This window comes from Podarcis pityusensis, assembly GCF_964106645.2.
Source record: "Podarcis pityusensis genome assembly, chromosome: 3".
Lineage (NCBI taxonomy): Eukaryota > Metazoa > Chordata > Lepidosauria > Squamata > Lacertidae > Podarcis > Podarcis pityusensis.
Window position 1 is genome coordinate 3,152,282 of NC_138026.1, and position 25,481 is coordinate 3,177,762.

Sequence of the window (25,481 nt, forward strand, 5' to 3'; positions counted from 1 at the left end):
AGCAATAAGAAGAAAGACACATAATCAACATACAGTACTGCTTTAGTATCCATGCATTAAGCAGCCTGGGAGCAGGTATGTGTTGTTTTCCTCTTATGTAAGAAGAAAGTATTGCCAAAGGTCATTTGGGACATTTATCAGGGCAGGGAGGGAAGCAGACCCAGCTCTCCTGATTTCGAAAGTGAATACTGAAAACTATGCAACTGCAACACTTGAGAAAGCATGCCTGCCATTCTTTGTACATTGTCAACACCTCTAAAGCATATTCCAAGCACATTCTTTCCCTCAAAGGATTCTGGGCCTTCTAGTTTGTTAAGGATTGCCGAGGATTGTAACTCTGTGACAGGCAAACTTTAGTGGCCAGAATTCCTTGAGGGAAAGAATGTGCTTGGAATGTGTTTTAAAGCTTTAGTGTGTACACAGTCCTTGACAATATAGGAAGAATGGCAGGCAACCTTTCCAAGGGGTTGCAGTCACATATTTTCAGTATTCATCTGTGAAAGAACTCAGCACTCTGATGTGAAACTTTAAATAAATCAGTGTAGACACATCTATGTAGTTCAAGGCATTTGAACAATAGCCTCTGCTTCTATGCAAAAAGGTCAGTAGAGAGGGGGTGAGCTAGCTCAGATACATAAGGGTAATATTTGCTCAGTACTAAAAAAGAGGGACACGCTCATTTTTATGGCGTTGCTATCAGCATGTTTTCACCATCCTTCCCAATCTGTCACAGTGCTCCTGGAATCTTTCCCCTAGAGCTTCTGTATGCTCCCAAGGAATGTTAAAGTAGGGCCGGCCCACCCATCGGGCAAGGTGAGGTGACCACCTCAGACAGCAGGATCCACCAGGGCAGAAGATCCCAATATTGACTTTTCTTCCCCATTTGTTCCCTGGCAAGGAGGAGAGACACCACTTTGGGGTCTGCCTCAGTTGCCAAAATGTCTTGAGGCAGCCCTGATTAAAAGTATTGCTGGATGGTAAGGTAGTGGAAAAACTAGCATTCTGCAGAGCTCAGCCACTATCTGCAATTCTTCATATCCACCAAAAGGGCCCACATCCTATAAGTGACCTGTCTTTCAATATAAGACAAATGCAAACGTCTCCCGATGTAGTGTGTATGAGTCGTTTGCCATGACACTCAAATAGTGCCCCCCTGCCATTTTACAAGCCAAGACTCTGTGCCTTAAACGGGTAGGCAAGAATCTACCACTGCATCTCCAGTGCCAGAAACAGCTGTGCTCACTGCATTTCTGCAAGAGGCAGGTCTCCTCTGTCCACAACATAAAAATGGCTACCCTAACCATTAGGTCCAGTCGCGGACGACTCTGGGGTTGTGGCGCTCATCTCGCTTTATTGGCTGAGGGAACCGGCGTACAGCTTCTGGGTCATGTGGCCAGCATGACTAAGCCACTTCTGGCAAACCAGAGCAGCACATGGAAACACTGTTTACCTTCCTGCTGGAGCTATTTATCTACTTGCACTTCATGCTTTCAAACTGCTAGGTTGGCAGGAGCTGGGACCGAGCAACGGGAGCTCACCCCGTCGCGGGGATTTGAACCGCTAACCTTCTGATCGGCAAGCCCTAGGCTCTGTGGTTTAACCCACAGTGCCACCCGCATCCCTGTATTACCCAGGTACTATATGGTTGCTATCCCAGAGACAAAAGGTATACATTTACAGAGCAACATCTGGGGCCAGCTATCTTCTGTTGGGAGGGCAGAGTGAGGTGCAATGTTGACCCACTACTGATTAATCCCTTCCCAAAGTAAAACTAGCTATGGCCATAGTTTTAAACCACCTTCTTCACATTGTGCCTTGAACTATGGGCATTTCCTATGCCATGCAAATGCCTTTTAGCAAACTGAGGTCTGGTGTTTCTATCCGAACATGGTGTAAACATTGGGGAGAAGAGGAGCTGTGACATCAGTGATGCTGTGGGCTCTATGCAAATGGTGATTTGCATTAAATCACATTTCAGGCACTTATTCAAACCACCATGGTCTCACAGGCCTTGGGAAAAACTGTATTCCCCCCTCCCAGTTATTAATCACAACAAGCATCTGATAAAAATATGTCTTTTGTTCAATAGTAAAATCTTTGTTTCAGTTTGTATTTACAGTAGGGGTAGGCCAAACCAGTTTGGGTTAACCTGGTACAGTTTCATTGGCTAAGAATGATGTCCCCATTCATCTCTACAGAGCAAAAAGAGAGAGAACTCTGTGGGTGGTGTGGGAGTGGCTGGGTACAATGGAACGGCACTATATCTTGAAGTACCCCTTGAAATGTTTTAGGGTAGTTTCACTTCTTGCTGCAAAAAATGGCTCAATTCGCCACCCCATTTCTCTGCCTTGAATATGGAAGCTAAAGGAAGGGGTCTTTCCAGCTTAGCTCTAACGCCATTTGACCTCATGGTTCTACTGAATTTGTCTCTTGACCAAAAATGCTGTAGATTCAATTGACCTTTTTGACTGTTGCAAAAGAAAAGATGTAGCAAAATACGGTGGAGCAAGCTGCATTCTTGGCCGAAAAGTTGGAATTTTGCACACACAAAAAGACAGATCAGGCAGAAATACAACTGAAAACCCGTTCCTTCATGACAAAGCTGTCATGACAGAAAAAGCTTTCAGAAGTGAAATATTCTACAAAGAACCAGATCCACTGTACTGAATGAACAAGAACATCCTGTTTGTGCTATTTTAATTACATTAATATTATTCAATTAGGATTATAAGATGCCCAGGGTCTGTCATAAGACAGAACACCCTGGTTTCACTATAATGTAAAACAGAGCGGCACCAGAAAATGTCAGAGAAGAACTCTATCAATGGATGATCAGGAAAGGGCACTCTGAGGATCACGGAAGATGCTCCCAGCCAACCGTCTCACATATCTGCCACCATTCATAATACGTTCTCGCCCAACAATATTTGCTCAAAAGGCAAATGCTTTCCTTTACTAGCTCCAGTCCCCAGCCAACCAGGAGGCAAGAACAGGCAACTATTCTGCCAAAAGTGTCTTTGCTGCCTTTCCCTGCCTTTCTTTCTCAGCTTCTGCCTCTGAAATGAACATTAGCACATTTGGCCAAGTGCAACTTTTCCATCACTCTAGCACTACTTGAGATACTGCATTTTCTCCCTACCCCATATATATGAAAAAGAAGAAGGCCTTCTTTAGCTCAGCTGTTAGCAATACTTAGGAGGCTTAAATCTAGTGCGCACATCATATGCAATGTCAGATGGGGTGCATGCAGAGATAGATTTGTGGCTCACACAGCTGATCCCTGCAGAAAGCAGGACTGAGCTCTCTGTGCATCAGCTGATGTGTGGGGAGTTCAGTCTTGTTTGGTCACTTCCAGCCCCATGGGGCAACTCTGACAGGTCTCAACCCAACTGTCAACGTTGGCCTGCAGGGTGGAGGGGAGATAAATATCTGGTTAAAGATAAAGAATCCCCACTGCTGACCTAACCGGTATAGCCACAGAATGATTCTCTGATGCAATGCAGTACCACGATGGTGCCTACAGATGACCAAAGTGGCAGGACAGTAATGTAGGGAAGGCTGTTGTTTATGGTTGTTTATGGTTTTATAAAACTAGTGGCAAATATTAAATGTGGCCCAGTAGCATAATGTGCAGTACTGTCGGAAAGCAGAAGTAGCTAGAAGTCATGCTACCGCCTTCTGCACTTGCCTGCCGCTTTCTTGGACCAACCATAAGGGGAGCTCCACATAAAATGCAATAATCCAGTCTTGAGGTCACCAGTGCATCATCCACTGTAGCTAAAATATCCCTATCCAAGAATGGTTGGACTTGGCACATGGCTTGAAGCTGGTAAAAAGCATTCCTAGTCATTTGGACCTCCATGACAATGATGGATCAAAGAATCCTCCCAGACTACAAACATGCTCCTGCAGACGGAAGGTAGCTTCATCCAGAACAGGAAACTGACATATTTCTCATATAGCATAACCAATCATCCACAGGCCTCTGTCTTGCCAGAATTGTATTACATCTGTCCACCATGGTGAACAGAATGCTTCTTTCTGCATGCAGATTTCTTAGAGGGAACTGAAGCAAGCTGAACTAGCCTCCACTTTCTGAACTCCCAGATCCAGTACAGGTACTAATTTGTTTAGCCATTTGTCCAATAAACATCATGCCAATCTTCCATTCATCTTTTGACTTTCTTCCAGTCTTAAAATATCTCCTGTAAGCGGTGTTTATGATAGTAGCAATGGCAGGAACAGCAGCTTTAAAAAACAAAACAAAAAACTATTCTGCATTTAAACATTAAAGGTGTGGTATGCATTTGTAGTGCTGCAGTAAGTGCAGAGATGGTGAACTGGAGGCAGAAAGGGGAGGAGGAGGAAGTGTGTCAGGAACAAAATTTCCTGCATTTTGAGGCTGGACTGTACAAAGGTTGGAATCTGTCTGTCTTGGGAGACAATGGAGGAGTGTGCTTTTTTGGGGTGGGGTCAAGCTGTTGGATGATTTTAGTGCCTGCTGTAAAGACCAGTGTGGGAGAGACCTGTTTTGTTGCAGCTGGGGCAGATGAAGGCATCCCACTGGGACTATGGTGTTTCTTCTTTCTGTGCTCCTACCAGGGGTCATTTCTCCTGTGGTCACTGCTATGGATGCACAATTTGATTGCCTATCTCCAGGCATTGCGGTCAGTGCTGGATTTACGTATAAACTAAACAAGCTATAGCTTAGGGCCCCAATCTTTTGGGGTCCCCCCAAAAAATTAATGTGAAAAAACTGGATGTACATTTCCAAAATATAAGATAAAAAACAAATAAAATAAAACCTACATGCAGCAACATTGTTTTGTGTTGTGTAGGCTCCTATGATGTACCTATTTTGTTACGTGCAAATGGCTTTAGATATCCATTAAGTCCATAAATTACCATATAGCATATATTCAACACAAAAAAGTGACAATTTGTTGTTGACAAAGGACAGCTGGACATATAAAGAGCCCCATTACCTTCAGTAGCTTAGGGTCTCATTAAACCTAAATCTGGCCCTGATTACAGTTGTCTGCAAGTGCCTGGAGACGTAGCATGGTTGATGCTACCAGCCTTCTTGTCATATTTGCAGACATCTCTGTAATGCAGAGTTGGTCTGCCAATTGGCCTGGTGCTGGAAGCACATCCTTGGGAATCCTGACATCTTCCACTCTGTGGACATGACCATGCCAGCATATACATCGCTGAGACAGGAATGTGAACATGCTGGGAACGTGAGCACATCTTTGTTTGGAATTCTGTCTTGTCATTGTTACCCAAAATCCTCCTGACACGGCTCATGTGGAAGGCATCGAGACATCACTCCAAATAGGTTGTAAGCTGCCCACGACTCACTTCCATAAAGCAGCGTGCTCAAGACGCAACCCTGGTAAACTTTTATCATGGTATTGGACATTAGCATCACGTTCTCCCATACGCTTTTGGAGAGGCGAGCCACTGCCATAGCTGCCTTGCCAGCTCAACGTTGATGGAGAGATTGCTGGTTATGGTGGAACGTAGGTAGACAAAATTGTCTACCACCTCAAGTGTGTGATCACCAATGCTGATGTGTGGAGTGCTGGCAATGTCCTGACCTAAGATATTGGTCTTCATCAGGCTATGGGTAAGGCTGAACTCCCTGCAGGCTTGGGCAAAATGGCTGATGAGTCTCTGTAGAGTTTCACTGGAGTGTGCTGTCAAGTCTGCGTCATCTGTGAACATCTCTCGGATAAGGATCCACCACATTTAACTTTCTCCCTTTCCCTGTAACATCTGATAGTCCAGACCTGATTTTCCCCCAACATTATTTTTCCTATGCTAGTGGCAGCCAATCACGCAATCACAGAATTAGAATGGGCTTCAAAAGCCATCTAGTCAAACCCCTCCCAGTGCAGGAAATCTACCGTTCCAGCATCCCTGACAGCTGCTAAAAATATTGCAAATGAAGAAGAGCCCACCACTTCCTGGTCCTGTCTGTTTCACAAGCATACTGCCAGAAAGATGTTTGGTCTGAATCTTTCTTCCCTTGCAGGAGAAGACTGAGGCATAATGTGGCGTAAGAAATTAGATCCTACATGGAGAAGGCACATAATAGCACTAGTAAATATTAGAGGGAGACCCTCACATTGCATACTGTCTAATATGGTCAGTAAAGAGTATGAAAATTGCATCTCTCTTAAAATAAGCAGAGAACTACAATACAGTACCCTTTTTCCTAGGGGTGGGTTATCCTGTTATTTAATCCCATCCCAGCTGGTGGGTTCATCTGTATTGTGAAGAAATGTGCGGGAGAAAACAATTTAAAGTCAATAAGAAGAGAGACTAAGGATGGCAAGACAGACGTAAGTAATCAAATTAAGAATATTATAGAATTTCAATTTTGGGGGGAAAGGCACAACAGACATTTCTGCCCTTGTGAGAAATAAGCTATGGCTTGCTGAGAAAGAAGAGGACCTTTTTAAAGCAGAGAAGTGGAAGTAGCAGGAGGAAACATCTTCAACTATGTCTGAATGAGAATGGAGAACAGAAACTAAAAATGCAATCAGGCTAGATTCTAGAAGAAAGCCAAACAGGTGCACAATACTAAAGTGTTTCAGGAGCTTCCAAGCGCTTTTCACTCAGGCCCAGCTCATTTCTCAGCAATCTATCAAACAACCTAGAATGTAGGTTTTCCACGTACTGTTTGGCCCACTTTGTGAAGTCTCCATCAAAGTAAGATTTGAACTAGCAACTAGCTGCCCTCATACAATAATGCAACACTCAGCACATTTACTCAGAACAAAGTCCCATTGACACAATGACACCTGCTTGGAAACCAGGGGAGGGGGCTGCAGGGGGTACATTGTACTCCTGCCCAGCGTCAAAAAGGGGATCTGGGAGGGAAATTGTGATGTTTAGCATATTTTTTCAGTTGCTGCTTCGTTAAGTGTTTTATGGATTGTAATTGTTTCATTGATGATTTGTTAATTATTTTATGATTTATGCTATATTTCTGATGTTCTACTATGTTCTATTATGTTCTTGTCATTTATTGTTTGTAAGCTGCTTTGAGATTTATTTGAATAAAAAGCAGCATAGAAATATAATAAATCAAATCAAATATCAAGTTAAAGCCATTAGATCTAGTAAACTTGTGACCTGTTTCCAAATGTTTGTGTTAATAGTATTAAGTATACTATTGACAATTCCAGCAACAGTAGCTTCTGGAGAGAGGTCGTTTAGCAAATTTTAGCTAATTAATAATTATCTACAATGTCTCAGAAATGTCTTGTGGATTTGGCCAGGCTAAGTGTTGAATCAAACATTGCCAAAGCAACTGATTTTCATGCGGTAGTTTGATTTTTTTTCGCAAAAAAGGCCAGAAAAGGTCTTTTTAAAAAACTAAATAGTAAGTTAATCTTTTTTTTTGCTAATGCTTATGTCTTCTGATGATCTGATCTGCACTGCAATAGAAAAGGATGTTTCAATCTGAATTATTTTTCCTCATCTGTACATAAACAAAGGTGTGCGAATGGAATGTGCTTTCTTATTTCTGACCCTCTTTTATTTATATTTATTTATATTTTTGTGGAGGAAGTTTGGGAGCACAAGGCCTCAAAGGCAGAAAACTCCGGCCCCCTCTCGCCTCCCAGGCCCTCTTCAACCTCCCAGGCAGCACCACCAACGTTAACAGGCTTGAGCTGTGGGAAGGGAATAAAACACGAGGAAGCCATAAATCTGAAGGCCCCTGAAAGCCTCTTGGGCCCACGGGGCAAAGTCGGAAATGTGGCGTTTCAAGCCGTGCCACAAAATGGCTGCCCTGCAGGCGGAGATTCCCCCCCCCTTCCCGCCTTCGGTATTCTCCCCTCACACCCACCCCCGTCCCCTCTCACAGCGGCTCCATTCCCTGACCCTCTTCCAGCCCCAGGGCTGCTTGATTTCTGCCCCCTTACCTCTCTCGCCCTCTTCCCCACAGCGCAAGCGCAGCCGCCCCGTCCGGCCCGGCCTCTTCCCTTCCCCCACTTCCGGGGAGAACAAGGCCGGGAGGCCCTGGGGCCAAAGTCTGGCCCCCCCCCAGCCCGGGGCCCCTCCAAACAGCCACCCAGAGAGCAGCCGTGGCAAAGAGGCCCTGCATCGGCACCACAGGCTTTAGGGTGTGCTGGATTTTTCAGCTTTCAAATTCCAAAATTGAGAGGTGCTAAAAAATTGTACCATGACGTGTAAATGCAAAATACATTTGGGTCTACTTAATATAATTTAGTTTTGCTTGGTGAGTAAAATTTGTGTAAAATGGCACAGAAGTCATTTTTAAAAAATTGCCAAGTACTTGCAGTTGTATCCTTATTCTTATGCATTACCTGACATTTTCAGAAGGTAAAATTCAAATTCTTTTCCGAAAGCAGTTTATGTGCTTCTGCATCAAACGTAGACTGACCAAGCTAAATGTTGTCCAATCACAAAAGTAACTGCACATTTGAAATTCTCACACTCAAAAACTTGGGGATACATAAACTCTCAACTACGTAACAAGGGGGATGGGGGATGATATATATATGACAGCTGACATAAAAAGGTTACGTCACACTGCGTCAAAATGATATTTCTTTTAAAAGCAGCAAACTACTCTTGCACGCTGGCTTAGATGTTTAGAGTGCAACAGATCAGACACAGGCCATCAGCCTGTTCAAGGAGAAACCTTCTATGTACATCCAGTGCTGTGCAATCTCATTACATGCCACTCCTAATAGCATCACCACCATTTCCCTATAAGGCACAGATAGATTCAAGCCCCAGATCAGGGAGCAAGGCTGACCAGTAATATTCATATCTGTATTATCTGTAGCAAAGATCTGCTTCCAGAACTGTTTTAACAAAAATACAGCCCTGCATCTAGGGAACCTCTGTCCCCACACCATCATTTGGGGCTGATACAGTAGATTGGGCAGCCATTCCCAAAGCTTAGCTGGATTTGCCTTTAAATGTGTTAGGAATTTTTTTGGGGGGGGGGCGAGCGCGTTCTTGTCACTCAGCCATTAGATTCCCTTGTGCCACCTCCATTAGCCGTTATTTTCTCCCACAGCCTTGGGGCCTATTCCTGCTCCCTGCTATTCTTCCACACACTAATACTACACCCCTTTGCACCCCTCTTAATGTAAAATGTTTTTCTCCTCTGCCTTTGACTATTCCCCAATCCCATCATTCCCTCCTCGTTCCCGTCTTTCTGCTATCTTCCACTTGTTGTTCTCTTGCACATTTGAATCTTCCATCAATAGGTGTCCCTTCCTGGCAGGCAAATAAATTTCCAAAGGGAAATTGATGGGATAAGACAATGTCATTTTAATATCCAGTGATCTTCCTTTGAGCGTACTTCTTGCTACACCTTTGTTTGCAATAGCACATTTTAAAAGCTGGAGATCTGTGTATATTTGTTTTAATCCACAGGCGTTCAAAATCTAATACACAGAAGAAACTGTTATGTGCAAATGACAATTGTATTCAGAGTCTTGAGGACCACTTCAGAGAAGAGGTGGCAACCTGATCAACCTTGGCTGATGGAGAAGGGGGTGGGCAAGGCACTGCAAAGAGAAGGATTTTCTACTGGAATGAGATTATAATCATTTCCTTTTTAGTGTGTTTTACCTCCATTGTGAAATTTTACCCTTTTCAGCAAACAAAAGCTTTTTCAGCAGTGCAGTATTATGTAACTTGTAAAGGAGCAGCACAATTAGTGATGAGAGATGTTAGACATATGAGAAAGCAGATCTTGAAAAAAGCAGAGCCTCCAGCCAGCACAAGCTAGAAGTGTCATTCTTTATGAATCCCCTTAGAGTCAATCTAGTGTGAAAGCTGCTTGGCAGATTTCTCCATTGCCAGCCAAGCCCTGTCCCCCAAGGTGGGAGGATGGTATTATATATTCTGTGTATATATAACAACACACACACACAATATATATATATACATAGTGTGTGTGTGTGTTGTTATATATACACATACAGAGAGAGAATGCTAATGCATTCAGAATAATGACCAACGCTTTTTATTGTTTAGTAATCATATTTCTATCAGTCCGCTATTGGTCTTGTCTGCTCAATCCACTGCACCCTGTCCTTGCATGCAGGGCAAGTCCCTAACCACCAAGGGTTTGAGACCCATCAGCTACTCTGACCAGGTTTAGACAGCTACTTGAAGCTGTTCCTTGGGGCTTTGCTGCTGTCGCATTCTGACAGTTTCTAGGAGCCATAGGTGAGCACTGAGGGCAGGGTGGGGATCAAGGTGGACAAACTACCACAGAAGGAGCACTACGTGTCCCTCACCAGAGGATCTACCCTTCCCCTAACACCCCATGCATATTGCTCTGCTTTCCTTTGGACCACATCAGTGAGGCCGAGAGGGGGGTCTGGGCAGCCCAGGACCTCCAGACATACTGGCCAGGCTTCACCCTGGGGAGGTCACTTTGGTTTTGCTAATGCAGCGGTTTGGCTTCACTTCTAGAGGCACACGCCATTGTCTCTTGAGACAGATGGATGCCAATTATATCAGTCCTCCAAAGAGCTTGAGGTAGAGCCAGTGGGTTCCCCCCACCTTTTTATCCAAATAGCCCTGTGAAATAAGGTAGAGATAGTAACTGGCTGTGAAGGAGCCAGTTTGTTAGCCTCTATGATGGGTGGCTAAGCTGTACCCTCCAGATAGTGGACCAACTCTCTTCAGCCCCAACCAATATAGTCACAGGTTAGCCAGGCTATTTTTCTATAAAAATAGGTGCTGGAACTCACCACAAATGCCTTCCCTGTTCTCTTATAATGGCAATGGCACCCACCTGACAGGTGCTGGAACTGTGTTCCAGCTAAAAAAGCCCTGGTGGTCAGGGATTAGTGAAGTTGTAGTCTAATAAAATAAAATAAGCAACACCTGTTTTATGAAGTGTTATAAGAATTCAAATAATGATGTAGAACAGAATATGATGTTGTTAGCAAGCTTATAAGTGAGCTCCACTCCCCCAGTTTCTTATCAACCCCGACAGTGGGGAGAATGGATAAAGGACCATTTAGGCATACTGATTTTGAATATGGCAGAGGGATAAAAAAATAGCTCATCTCTGTCACTTGAAGTGATTCTGTGCAGCCTGAGCAGGGAGCGGTAATGGCAACGAAGAATGTTTTCCATAAAACTAGCCAGCTTTCCCCTTCTCAATATTGTTTCAGCTTGAACTACTCCCTGTTCGTTGTTTTTACATCCATCTTTGAGAAACAGAGAGCTTGTTGAAACATCCAAGTCCACGGTTTCAAAAGGTGAAAATCGCAGGAAAAACTTTGTGAAGAATGCTTTAGGGAAGCCTCAGTCAGGAGCCACCATGATGAGGTAGCCTGTCAGATCCTCTAGTCCAGCAACACTTCCAGCTGTGGCCAGCCAAATGCCTCCAAGAGCTCACACGCAGAGCATGAAGATGATAGATATTCCCTGTTTGCCCTGACATCTTTTATTTAGAAACTTATGGCCTCTGATTTATGGCTTCTGCAGGAAAACGTCAGTGATATACACACCCTAAATACTGCATTTCTCCTTTATGGCTGTTGAAGTCAGTTGTTTAGAGTTCCTGTCATGTTTTCTCTCCTCTAGCATTGCAGAACCATCCACACAACTTCTTCATTATAAAGCTTGTGAAAGTGAATTAGTTCCATCAGCTGCTGGGAAGGATCACTGAGCCACCCCAGAATCTTTCTGTTTCTCCCATGAAACTATATCCTTAAAAGGCTCTCATTAGAAATGACTGCAACTCCCCTAAGCTAAATTGAGCTACTCTTTCTAAATATTTAAAACACACTAACACAAAAATGCCTGGAAGTGGTTGGGGCAGGCAGGAGGGGAAGCAGAGGAAAGTTCAAGAAATAAACAAGTGTGAACTAGGGGAAATGCATTAGATCCGTCAGTCAAAATGCTTTAATGTTTCCTGTTAGCAATCCAAGAGGCATTTAGGATTTATTTTTTATTCAAGTATTAAAAACCCCCTCACAGTCTAAACTGCTTATTAAAGGGAAGCAGTGATCATTGTCTATCAGTACTTTTAATACATGCTTTCAAAAATCCAGAGTTTTAAAGCAACTACATTCCACTAACAGATAAAACTTTATGCTTCAAAAAATAGGAAATAAAATGCATTAGGCAAATGGACAGAAAACAGAAAGTCATCTTGCAGGCAGAGCAGAACATCCTAGAAGACTAAAAGAGTAGGCAGTGAGTTGTATCCAACTCAATTCTACTCAGAGTAGACACAGTGAAATGAATGGACTTATGTTAGTTGCCTTCTCTGAGTATGACTAACATTCTTTACATTATTATTAGCCCCCAAACCCAAACTCACAGCTGGAAAATTATTCTTGTCATTGTGTTATGCCTGTGAAATCCATTGATAACAAAAGATGGTGCATATGTTCCCATGGCCAAAATCAGCCACAGAACAGCTGAAGATGTTCCAGAGCCATTTCCATGCCTAATACTGAGGACAAGAAGAGGCAAGGTTGCAGTCAACAAAGTGCCATGTTGGGTGAATAAACTATGGGATGATTTTAGTTGCGGAAAAGTTGATATATTCAAGGAAGAACAAAGTTGAAGATTACAAAGGTTTTGGCTGAAATTTCTAAGCTTCAGACAAACAAATGGGGGGGGGGGAGAGAAGAAGAATAGAGCCCATAATATTTTAACACACAAACTTTGTAGTAAAATAAGAGGTTTCTCCCCCAACCCCTTGCATTTAACTTTATCTGTATAAATCAGAAGTAAATGATACTGTTCAATACAGCTGTCAATGGAAGCAGATTAAAAACAAAGCAGATTATTTTGAACTGCCACAAAAAGCTGGTAGGAGAGAGAAGCAAAGGTTACAATCCTGAACACAGTTAAGCTGTTTACAGGATGAAAGCAGCCTAACTGCATGAACTGTTCAGAAAAACAGTTTAAACTGTGAAGGTATTCTGTGTTAGTGCTTGGCAAAAACTAGATGGTTATACATATTACATGACATTTAACAGTGTCCAGAAACCCATCTAATTAATATGTGCACGTCAACTCACTGTAGTGCATAGTTTCTTTAACAGGAACTGTAATTTTCTGTAAAGCTAAATTACAGTGTTTATAGCCTTCATTGAACCTTAGCGCACCACCAGAAGGTAACATATTAACTGCAGTAAACAAGCAATTTTGGAGGTGGCGTACTTGGCATATTGTATTTTCTTGTGTTATCACAATTACTAACTTTCTGGAAAGAGGTGCTGCCTCCACTATTCAGCTATGAACAATGACAACCAGTGAGTCTCTCCAGAAAGAAACTGGTTTGAATGCTTAACGGACAGTGTGATGGTGCAGAAATCTAGTTACAGTGCCTGTCTGGTACGAAGGTTGCAGACATCATGTGCCCTGTACAAATAGTGTAGCAGTGAGGTATTGGAAGAAAAATGTAGATTGCTCAAGATGCTGAAGTCCAGCACCTGCTTCCAAGGCAGCATTTCAGAAATCTAGACTGGCAGAGCTGAGGGAATTTTTACAAGAAGTCCTACCTATGCAGAAGAGAGGTCTTCACTGAACTGTTAGGAGCCAGACTGTTGGCACTTAATATAAAATCTATTTTGCTTTCTGCTTTGCAGATGGGGATTTTGGTGATAAGCTGGTATTCAGGCTTGGAACTTAAAATTGTGTGCTGAACAGACATAACAAATGTCATTCATATATCTCAGTATTTAATTGAGTTTTTACATTAAAAACAAAGCAAACTTACAAACAGAATGCTAAAATGGTTACTTTAAACCAAAGGCCTCAGGTTGCTAAGCCAGTTACGCCCCACGCCCCCTGCACGGATATGATGCCTTGGTGAGACCAAACCCGTAGTCCTGTGTCCAGTTCAGGGCACCACAATTTAAGAAGGATGTTGAGAAGCTGGAAACATGTGCAGAAGAGGGCAACCAAGATGATCAAGGGTCTGGAAACAAAGCCTTATGAGGAACAGTTGAGGGAGTCAAGTAGCCTGGAAAAGTCGAGACTGAGAGGATATGATGAAGATGATGATTTATTTTATTATTTATTAAATGTGTATACCAACCTATACCTGCAGGTCTCAGGGCAATCCATAGGAAAAAATCAAAAAAGAAAACCACAAAATAAATAATCAAAATGAAAACAACCTAATCATTCCCCCTCCAACACGTTTTAAAAGGGCATAGGGTGTCAATCAACCAAATGTCTGGTTGACTGATAGTACTCACCCCACCCATCTGACTGGGTTCCCCCAGCCACCATTTTCAAATATAGCCATTTTCAAATATCTCAAGGGCTGTCACATGGAAGTTGGAGCAAGCCTGCCTTCTCCTGCTCTGGAGGCTAGGACCCAAACCTAGGGCTTCAAGCTACAAGAAAGGAGATTCCAACTAAACTTCAGGGAGAAGCTTCTGACAGTAAGACCTGCTCAACCAGTGGAATTGGTCTCCCTTGGAAGGTGGCGGACTCTCCTTCCTAGTAGGTTTTTTAAAAAATGTATTTTTAAAAAATATTTTCTTGGTTTACAAAAGTATGTGCAATCTCTCTTTTTTTTTCAAGTAACATTTTTTACAGATCAGTTTCATTTGTTGATACATTAGGAAGAAAAGGGGGAAAGAGGTGGAGGGTGGAGGGTGGCGATGTTTCTGTTATACTTAATATATGTGGGGTTTTGTGTCAGTGTCGCTTGTGCAGGTTCTTCTATTCACTTGTGTTCCTTGGGTGGTGAGAGAGGTTGGGGTTGGCCTAGGCTGTGGTTGTTCCTTGCAGGTTTTTAAACAGAGGCTGGATGACCATCTGTCATGGATGTTTTAGTTGAGATTCCTGCCTTGCAGGGGGTTGGATTAGATGACCCACAGGGTTCCCTCCAACTCCGTGATTCTATGACTTACAGAAATATTTTTCAGGTACTTCAGGATATCACCCATTTTTTTTCTAAAATGATGCTGACTTTCGTGCCTCAGCAAACCTCTAGTAAGCAATTTCATATAGTTTTGTAGTATGTAAAATACTATTTCCTGACATGTGCCTTAAGTTTCTTTGCAACTTTCATTTACACCACACTGCTCCATCCACTGGTTTCACTGAAGAATTTGACATGATGTAGCTTATTTAAACTGTGTCCTTCAGTTCAAAAAACAATTCTTGTCCAAAGTATATTTGAGCATTCAATATAATTCTGTGATCAAAGGTCACAAGTGCCTCAGCAGTTAGATCATGGTTTTAGTGTTCTTGACTCGTTAGGCAAGATCACATATCATTAACCATTAATATTACAAAAATGTGGCAACAGAAACAAAACATCATTGCATGATAGGAGGCCAGACGTCATTGTGGTGCTGAAGGGAGAAGTAACATGAGATGGGGAAGGTGCCTTCAGATACTTGGCCCAGTTGAGGGCTTAGCTTGCAAGGACATCTGCTGCCATGGCACCCATGTGTGCACTCTTGGCATATCCCACTGCACTTGTCCTATGACGAAGCAGCATGTGCTTTCTAGGGATGTGATTAAGAGGTGGAATGTGTGCTGCTTGGTTCCTTATATTCTGTCCGATGTGTATGCTATGCTATAAGAGGGAGGGAGGACCTTAAATCTTGTCTAATTTGTGCAAATTAAGGAAACCCACACCATTTATTATGTTGCATTGTTTATTTTGCTGGTTATGAGGAAGACCAAGGAACTATGCCTGAAAACTCAGTTGCTATAAATTCTACTCATCAAGTTATTTAGTTCCTGGGATTCCACAAGGCATTGCCCCATTTCCTGGCCCAATTCAGCCCATCACCTAAATCAAAGGTGTAGGATCTCATGCCTGGGGCGTTAATCTAAGCTTCTCTATCTTGTCTATAATGCCTCTTGCTTACCTGGAGGTGTGAGTGTGTGTGGTTAGAAAGCGCTGACTTTTGCATGGCTGGACTGAAGTCTATCATAAAAGATAAGAGTCACATCTTTCGACCCACCTTACCTTTTGCTTCTGGACCCACCTACTATTGCCATGCAGCTCCAGCAAGGTTACTCCCACTGGATTCCAACCCTAAAGATTCCTCACCCATGATATAAACCAGGGTTTAAACCAGGGGTAGGCAATCTAAGGCCCGGGGGCTGGATCCGGCCCAATCGCCTTCTCAATCCAGCCCACAGATGGTCCAGGAATCAGCATGTTTTTACATGAGTAGAATGTGTCCTTTTATTTAAAATGCATCTCTGGGGTACTTGTGGGGCATAGGAATTCGTTCATTTCCCTCCCAAAATATAATCTGGCCCACCACATGGTCTGAGGGACGGTGGACCAGCCCACGGCTTGTACATAATGTGGAACTGCAGATTGCTCCAATGTGAAAGCAAAGTTTTCACTCTCTTCCTCTCTTGCGGGCAAAGGAGGACAGTAGTGTAGGAGCAGATGTTCCCAATAACCATCAAATCGTGTTCATGACAATGAAACCAGTGGTTTGGTATCCAGTAGTAGTCCTTCAGAAAACCAGGTCTTCTGGGAAGAGATGTATTTCCTGCTGCCCCATAAGCAATGTTTTTTGTTTTTGTTTAAAATATTATAAAAAATATGGAGGGAAGGGGAGAGAACTAGGACCTAGCATCAAATTATTTCTCACACTGTCAGAAAAAGCAGGAATGGGACCACACATGGGGGTCCTGGGCAAGAACCAGTTCTCCTCTTGAGGCAGATAGCCCCACTGAGAAATGGGAATAATTTGAACCTTGTAAGGAAGCCAATGCCAAGATGAAACTGAACACTTGACATGCTGAATAAATTAGTTAAAATATTGAAGGATGTTCTCAAAGGAGGGGAAAGAAAAATCCCAATAACAACCCTGCCAAAGAACCCCCCAAACCCCCTCCCCACAATCAAATCCATCCGCAGAAAGCAAGCAACAGTACTGTCACCCCTGAGAGGTTCTGGATTTCATATATGCATGTCACTTTAATATTTTGCCCTACACTTTACAGTTTCAAAATGCACTGTAATATACCACAAGGCATTGCTCTAGAGATGTAACAGTTCATGCTGAAAAGTCTTTCTGTTGTTAATTTGCTCTCCATCTGAAATTACACCTATTTAGGCTTTTCAAATGACTGGATAATAATTTCCAGCATGGGGTTTTGAACTTTCATGCATTGTGCTTGAAGTAGCCAAAATACACTTATGCTTGATTTTCCTGATAGGGTCTGACAGTGGTTTCCAATTATGAACTCTTTGTGTATACAAACAAACTGCTGCTGAATATGAAGGGAAATAAAGGTACGTATAGGAATTTCCTACAGGGATTTTTCTCCTGGGCCTGTTATCACATAGCAGCCACTGCCACAACTCCCCCCCCCCCCATGGAGGACCATCTGTGCAGTGGTCTGAGCCACACAGCTCTTCCCCCTAAAGAAGGGGGAGCTTGAGCCAGGACGCACACGAAGGCCTGTTTAGAGTACCTGTGCCACACATTATGTGCAGCGACAGGGCATGCACCTGCCCTTTCACCATGCAAGCTGCGATGTCAGCTTAAGATAAATGTCTGAACTGGCCTTCACATCTGAGCCAGGACTCTTGTCTTTGTTCCCCAGTGCAATCATAGAATCATAGAATAGAATCATAGAATCACAGAGTTGGAAGAGACCACAAGGGCCATCAAGTCCAACCCCCTGCCAAGCAGGAAAATGTATGTATAACTTTCCATTCTTTTCACTTTCACATTCGTTCTCTTTGGAGGCAAGGGAGCTCTCTTCTGGTCTCAACCGCTGGAGAAAAAAAGTGAATAATAGCAATGCCTCCTGTTGTTCTGCAGAGCTCTGCTATTAACTCTATTTTAATCCAATTACATCCTTTTGTTTTAATGGGCGGAATTATCTTTGCAAGCGTCTATGCATGTTTTTCCTGAGTTACTTTTTGTCATCTTTATTTCAATTCTTACATGACAGAAGAATGAACTAAAATATTTCACAACAAGCATGATGACCAAAGGAATGAACAGGAATGAAAACATATTTTGTGCCATACACAGTTTTAACTCAAAAGCTAGTTTGATTGAGTCAGAGAAGTAATGCTGTCTTCAATCTCCGAAAGCTTCCTCACCATTTGATTCAATTTGATCTCATCAAATTCCAAAGTCAAAAATTCAGATTCCTGGAACAAAGAAGGAAGGAAGATGTTAGGAAAAAGTGCTGGAAACTTAACAAAGAAAAAAATCAGGAGCAATAAAGACTATTTGGATGAGAACATCTGTGGACTGCTTCCAAACTAGACTTTTTCCTTCACAGAAATGCTTTGGAATAATGGCTGTGGAACAGTGAAAACAGAAAACAGTATGATGAAAGGAAATATCCATACTGATTTTTCTTCCAAAAGGAAAGTCATATGAGTATGTAACAGCAACACAACCCCCACCTACGAAAGGTGAAGCAGTGGGGGGGGGGGGGAGAAGTCCTGTGGGGCCTTGAAGACAAACCAATTTGTTGCAGCATAAGATTTCATGGTCCCACTGTCCATCACATGCAGGAAGTGGTATAGATTACTGATGCGCACAGAGAGCCGCCAAGGATAGAGCTTGTCACATGGTCTACATGATCAATCATACAGTGTGAGAAAGTGACTATCCTATTTTATAAGGCAATGTTTTTACATAAAGCTAATATGCATAAAGGTTAGCTTTCAAACTTCCTACATTCAGAAACCGTTTCTGCATCAAATTGTCTGCTGAAGAATGCCTACACATTTGACATAAATCCCTTGGGTGTAGCAGCGGTTTCTGAGAAGTGGTTGCTAGCATACACACACAGCCAGCCTCTTGGGCTTCATTTTTGCTCCAGAAACTGCTGCTAAACCCCAGTAGATATCCCCAGTATGTGGTTGCACTTTGTGGATTTTGCCCACCATTCCCCATCTTTTCATTTAAGAGCCCCAATAAGCTTTGGAGGAACTCTTCAGAGTTCTGTTGTTTGAAAATCGCAATACCAGGACAGTTGAAACCCAAACCAGACGCCTTGCAAACTAGGTACAGGATATATATTTTATCCATCCCTGAATGCCAGCTTCAGTCAAGCAACAACACTGCTCATCAGATAATTCTTATTTTGGCAGAGGAGTGTGTTGGGCATTCCTCAGCACTGAGAGCAAGAAGGGGAGAGAAACTATTTTACATGTCAGAACTACTGATACTTACAAATATGCTGTACTGTAAAATAAAAGGATAAATATGGACTGACACATACATTAATGTTACAGAACCTGCTTTAATGTAAACTGAAAGACGCAGACTGAATGTTATACATATTAATGAGAATAATATGTTTTAAACTGAGCTATCTGTTTGTGTCTTTCAAGGAAAAGTCTCGAAGTCAAAGTTATAGTGAAGAATTTACGGCCTTTTCAACAAGTCAAACCAAAACGATACATACAGTGATATAAAACGCACACACATACGCACACACACGACCTTGCTGAGTCAATGCTGGCTATGAGGAATGTATAGGCAACAGCACCTCCCTCCCAAAAAAACAGAGTCAGGTTTTGTTTAACATACTTTATCTAAATAGCCTCTGAACTGATTCATGCTAGCAGTCTTTTTTTCTAACAGAAACAAGTGAAACCAAAACTGTAAACAACCTTCCTGGCATAAAATTTCACATTAAAAACAGAGAAGAAAAATGAGGACGAGCACACTGAGAATGGAGGACCAGATGCATAACCTAAGGTGAGTTTTGTTCCATATTTCTTCTACATATAAGGCTGGTTCAGGCGCAGCCATGCTTATTTAGCTGAGAAACTGTCCCAAGGCCATGCTCCACATGAGAGCAAAAAGCACAGAGTCATGATAGTCCTAGGGGAGGTTTGTTTCAGGATCAGGCTTCAGCAAAACTGATTGGCTGGCAATTGTGGCGACAGGTCCTCCCTGCTCTGGCAAGTGGATGAGGAAAGAGACTAAAAGTTTTTCTATTGTTTGTGATATATTAGAACAAATTGAAAAGGTTGGAGATGGAGGAAGATGAACCCGTCTTCTAGGGCAGGCTTCTTCAAACTCGGCCCTCCAGATGTTTTTGGCCTACAACTCCCATGATCCCTAGCTAGCAGGAGCAGTGGTCAGGGGTGATGGGAATTGTAGTCCCCAAACATCTGGAGGGTTGAGTTTGAGGAGGCCTGTTCTAGGGAAAAGCTTACTTGGGTGAAACTCAACTGTAAAAAGGGAGGGGGGAGAGTTGAGGAGTGGATTTGATTTCCTCCTTTGGCCTGAAAGCCTCACCTAAGAGAGAAACGTTAGAACTGAAAGCATTTTTCCTCAACCTTTCCTCTTGTGGAAGCAAATTCCATAGTTAAGTATTTGGCTGGTCCTGACTCTTCCAACATTCAGATACGCAGGATGTCCACGTTCTAGAATTATGAGAGAAGGAGAAAAACTTTCCTTTATCGACTTTCTCTATGCCAGCCATAATTGCATGTACTTCTTTCATGGCACCTCTTATTTGTCTTTTCTCTAAAGTAAAAAGCTCCAAATGCTTTAACCTTTCTTCACAGGGGAATTTCATCATCCTCTTGATCATTTTATTTGCCCTTCTCTGAACCATTTCCAACTACAATGTCGTTTTTGAGATGAGGCAACCAGAACTGTACACAGTACAGTAAGCCCACAACGTTTGCAGAGGTTATGTTCTGGGGATCACACCTAAAGCCAAAATTGTGTATAGCCAAAACACTTTGGGTTCAATGGTGGGTGGGATTGCCAAAGTAATTTTCTACTTTTTTGCCATGCACGTAAAGCTGAATGCACACAAGTTAAATGTGCATAAGTTACGGGCTTACTGTATTCCAAATGCAGTCACACCATAGATTTGTATAATGATAGCAGCAGTTTCATTTACAGTTCCTTTCCTAATGATAGTTAGCATGGAATCTGCCTTTTTCACAGCTCCTGCATGCTGAGTTGACATCTTCATCGACCCCAAGGTCTCACTCTGGTCAGTCACCACCAGTTTAGACTCTATAAGCATGTATGTGAAATTAGGATTTTTTGCACCAATGTGCATCACTTTACACTTGTTAACATTGAGTAGCATTTCTATATCCCTCCACTGTCCATTTATTCCTACGTACAGAATCATAGAGTTGTAGAGTTGGAAGGGACCATGAGGGCCATCTAGTCCCAACTCCTGCAATGCAGGAATCTTTTACTCAATGTGCTCAAACCCACAACCCTGAGTCTCATGCTCTACCCACTGAGCGATCCCATATTCCACACTCTCTGCTTCCTGTTACTTAACTAGGTCCTGATCCCCAAGAGAACTTTGCCTCTTATGCCATGACTGATAAGATTCCACAGAAGCCTTTGGTGAGGCACTTTGCCCAAAGGTTTTTTGAAAGGACAGATACAACTATAAGCAGGGGAATTTTTTTGGGAAATGTATGCAGCCAATGAAATCCATGATTCACAGTCTAGCCTATTTCCTAGACAAGGAAATGCGAAAGGCTATTTTTGTCAAGCCTGTCAGTTCTGCTTACCCAGATTGATAAGTGCTGTCTGCTTTGCTGCAGTCAAATATGTTTCTTATCAAAGCCTTCAGAATGCATCTTCATTCGCCCTGCCATGTCGCCTGGCCTCCCACATTCTTCCCAGTGACATTTAACAGTACTCTGAAGGGACACAAACATCCTTTGCTAAATCATATTTTAGGGACCCCTGAGTCTGTCCCCATAACTCGAAAGTTCAGTAGGTAATCCATTTTGGACAGGCACTATAATACATTTAGCATATGGGTTAACAAATATAACATGAACAATTTTCAGCTTTACTTTTCTTGTAGAGTCTTTTCTTTCCACATGATTGTCTTTCTAAGCCGGCTGGAGGCTGTAGGACGCATGGGAAAGTGGCGGCTGCTTCTGCGCTACTTGTGCATGTCAGCTGCTGGGCAGGGAGGCTGAGCAGCCTAAAAAAAGCCCCGCTGTGTCTGCAGTCTCTTTGGGGCTTCCTCTGCCCCCACACTGGCTCTGTGAAGGGTCGTCCTCACAAGCCACAAGGACTCACCAGCTCTCTCCCACAATTTCCTGGTTTGAATCTATTTACTTCCCAGCACCGTGCGGATACATGGTCAAACGTGAGTTGATCATGTGTAAGTGGGGGGATGCCTGTATAATGCCCCTTGGGGTCCCTCCCAACTCTACAATTCTAATTTCAATGAGCTGCTCTAAGTAGGACTAGCATTGGATACAGCCCATCATTGCAGCAGAGCGGATTATCGAAGACAGGCATAGGCAAACTTGGCCCTCCAGATGTTTTGGGACTACAATTCCCATCATCCCTGACAACTGGTCCGGTTAGCCGGGATCACTGGGAGTTGTAGTCCCAAAACATCTGGAGGGCCGAGTTTGCCTATGCCTGACCTAAGAGGATTTCTACACATGGTATTGCAGGAAGATGGCTGTTCATATAGATGCTTGCAAGTGAGGGGAAGCTAGAGGCACCACAGTCGGTAAGAGTATTTCTGTAAAGGCCAAAATGTTCAGGAACTAGCGATACAGACTATTTATGCCCTCTCTGTATACCATGCAGTGGTCTTGCTTTCTTTGGAGAATATAGGCTGCAGTAAGCATCACCTGAAAAAGGTGCTTTTAAATCAATTTGACTATGCCTTTGGAAAATGTGTTCTCTTACGTTGAGAGTGAAAAATTGCTCACCTGAATTTATATGTCTCAAGAGACCTTGTTAGTTGCTGTTCAGTTAAGATTCCTCCCGCAATGGGACTTGCCTAGATGTAGCTACAAAGCCACTGCTGCTAATATAAATGAAAATAAAAAACCAATATGAAATGTGTGTAGACCCCAGAAAAGACTGTGTGTCTTGCTTTTTGTAGCTGAGTATGACAGCTAAGCACACACTGATCATATACAATGAGCAGCATCAAACGAAGGCAAACAGACATTGCCAAAGTTGCTCTTTTCATATAAAATCAGCAATCTCAGAAGAGACAAACTAGTCCATTGTGCAGTTAGGTAAGGATGTTGTATAAAATTATTTAACATCCTATTGCTTCCACTACAACTGAATCCAATTGCAGGACTCAAAAAGTTATTTGAAGGACTATTCCTATCCTGTGAGGTTCAAACAATGTATGATCACCAAATAAAAGCTGGATAATTTCAAAGTTAATGAGATGCAGTACAATCTTATTGGCCTAGTTGTTTTCATATGCACTACAATCTTGGCAGCAAAAGAAAAGAACAAATCACTATTCATTATAATTTCTCAATACAGTGGTACCTCAGACTACGAACAGTCCTGTTAATGAACTATTCGGTGAAGTAGGTGTTCCGGTTAGCGAACTTTGCCCAAGAGGGTGAACGGAAGCCAAATGGTGGAAGGGCACTGGTGGTGGGATGCCTCAGTAGGGAAAACGTGCTTTGGTTTAAGAACGCTTTGGTTTAAGAACAGACTTCTGGAACGAATTAAGTTTGTAAACTGAGGTACCACTGTAAATATAATTCTGACATGTACAGTGCAAACAAATGCATGTCTACCCTGAGGTCAATTAGATTACTCCCAAGTAAGTGGATACAGAATGGCAGAATCAAAATCCTGAAAGTGAGGCTTGTATCTGTGATTCCTTTCCATGGGAGAAGCATTTGATATGCAGAATTTTGTTTGCTCTCCCATAATTAGTTGGGTATTACATGATTTAAGAGGCTATGTTATGGGAGGAGGGGGGAAAGTTATCCGTCTTTCAAGAGGAATTGTTCTTTAATTCTTCTAATGTAGAATCAATCATATCCTATTGGAGATTAAATTGAAAGGATTGAAGGGACTGGAGCAAGTCCAAGAACAGAAGGAAAGCCTTCCATTTGCTACAGTGCTGTAAATTTAATTTCACTGCTTTTATGATATTACGTTTTTTTCAATCCATCATTTATAACCCTTAAATCAAAGGAGGATTATTTACCAGCACTCAAGTTAACCTTTCCAGGCTCAGCTCCAGTTGGTATGTGTGAAGTATTGCACACAAAGAATTTGAAAGATACGTTCTAACCCACCATAAGCAGAATCCACTGGCAATTCTTCCTATACAAGTCCTGCTGGAATGAATGGTGAAGTTAACAAAAGCACATACAATGCCCCTTTGTTTTCATGTATTCCATAGTAATGTTCTAAGACTGAGAAATACAAATAATAGTATTTGCGTTGCTAGTCATTAAAAACAATTGTACACAAGCTTAGGAACTGTCCCCTTCTTCAGGTTTCACTATTCAGAACAAACAAAGTCTTAAGTAGGGTGGTTCCTTATGTGTTGCCCAAAAAGAAAATATGTATCACTGAAGATGAGAACAAAGGAGGACACAAAAAAACCCACCAGTGCAACATTAGCCTAACATGTAGACTCTGCCGTTGAATTTCTGCCAGTTGTGCAGCTGTTAAGGGGGACCTTCAAACACTCAGTGAGAGGAATCCATGTGTTCCAAGAGCAAAGGAAGAACAAGATAAGGACAGTGGAGGGGAAGAAAGGTCTCCCCACTCCTGGGAGGGAAGAATGGACGCTGCGGTGGTGGACAGTGTTTAAAGGTCAGAAGTGCCATCACCCTGTCACCTGGCTTGCTTCCCTAATTTCAGTGGGACTGGCCGCAATTCCTTTGCAGACAAGGAAAGCCAATCCTCTCAATTTATGGTACAGGGGTCCCCACGTCACTCTTTCTCATTACTCCTCCTGCCTTGGGTGGGGGGACTGTGCAGAAATGATGCTTCAGCCCTTTGGATCAAAGCAGTAACAGGGTGGAAGAACCAATTGAAACAATAGAGTCTTGGACAGTGAGAATTGCGGAAGGGGATGTTCCTAGGCAAAAGTTGGAGAGGAAGCCTGAAAACTGGGGAAAGATGATTGATATGAAGAAAGTCCAAAAGAACAGGGTAGATTTGGAAGTTTTGAGGTTTAGGCAGAAAACACTTGAGGCGGCCTCGGTGGAGAAAACGAAGCAGAAAGTACAACCTGTGAGACAGAGAAAAGTTTGGAAGGAAGGCCAGTTGGATCTGGAACTTGCCTCAACTGACAGATGTCTTCTGATGAAATTTAAGTATGCCAAAGTTAGGAAAATGAATGGGAAATAGTCTGGGAAATTATTATTGTTTATGTGCAAAATTTTGTAGATATTAGTACATTAGCAGGCTGTGATTACGGTAAATGCTTTCAATTAGTAGAGATGGGGATCAAATTAGAAGAAAAAATAATAGTTAAGCACAGATGTGGAATGCAGAAAGTTGTTTTAAAGGATACTCTAAACACTTAAATGACACCTGTGTTAAATAATGGTAAGAGAAATGCTGCATTTTGATGCATTTATCCCCAACCACTTTTTAATGGAAATTTACCTTTGCCCTGCGTGTTTCAAATTTCAAATATGTATTAATTTTTAAGAAGTACACTACAATTGTCATACAGGAAGGTAACATGAAATGCTGTTCATTAACATGGCTTTTAAGGTTTATAGGGAGTAATTT

The 25,481-nt window shown here is 42.4% G+C and overlaps 2 protein-coding genes across 4 annotated transcripts in view; both read right to left on the bottom strand.

The window, feature by feature from the left end:
- Positions 1 to 8,452, bottom strand: part of B3GNT2 (UDP-GlcNAc:betaGal beta-1,3-N-acetylglucosaminyltransferase 2) — a 56,112-nt gene extending 47,660 nt beyond the window's left edge. Inside the window, exon 1 of one of the 2 annotated variants that reach the window (XM_080997462.1) lies at positions 8,343 to 8,452. The gene's annotated coding sequence lies outside the window, so the exon portion shown is untranslated. Of the gene's footprint in view, positions 1 to 7,937; positions 8,062 to 8,342 lie in introns of those variants that run through there. The other variant, XM_080997461.1, reaches the window with a different exon arrangement.
- A 9,444-nt stretch (positions 8,453 to 17,896) lies between these two features.
- COMMD1 (copper metabolism domain containing 1) overlaps positions 17,897 to 25,481 on the bottom strand; it is a 68,796-nt gene continuing 61,211 nt past the window's right edge. The window contains exons 3-4 of one of the 2 annotated variants that reach the window (XM_080997511.1): positions 21,503 to 21,634; positions 17,897 to 18,136 (exon numbers count right to left, since the gene is read on the bottom strand). In XM_080997511.1, the coding sequence (XP_080853637.1) occupies positions 21,536 to 21,634 (99 nt within the window). In that variant the 3' untranslated portion in view covers positions 17,897 to 18,136; positions 21,503 to 21,535. The remainder of the gene's footprint in view (positions 18,137 to 21,502; positions 21,635 to 25,481) is intronic. The other variant, XM_080997510.1, reaches the window with a different exon arrangement.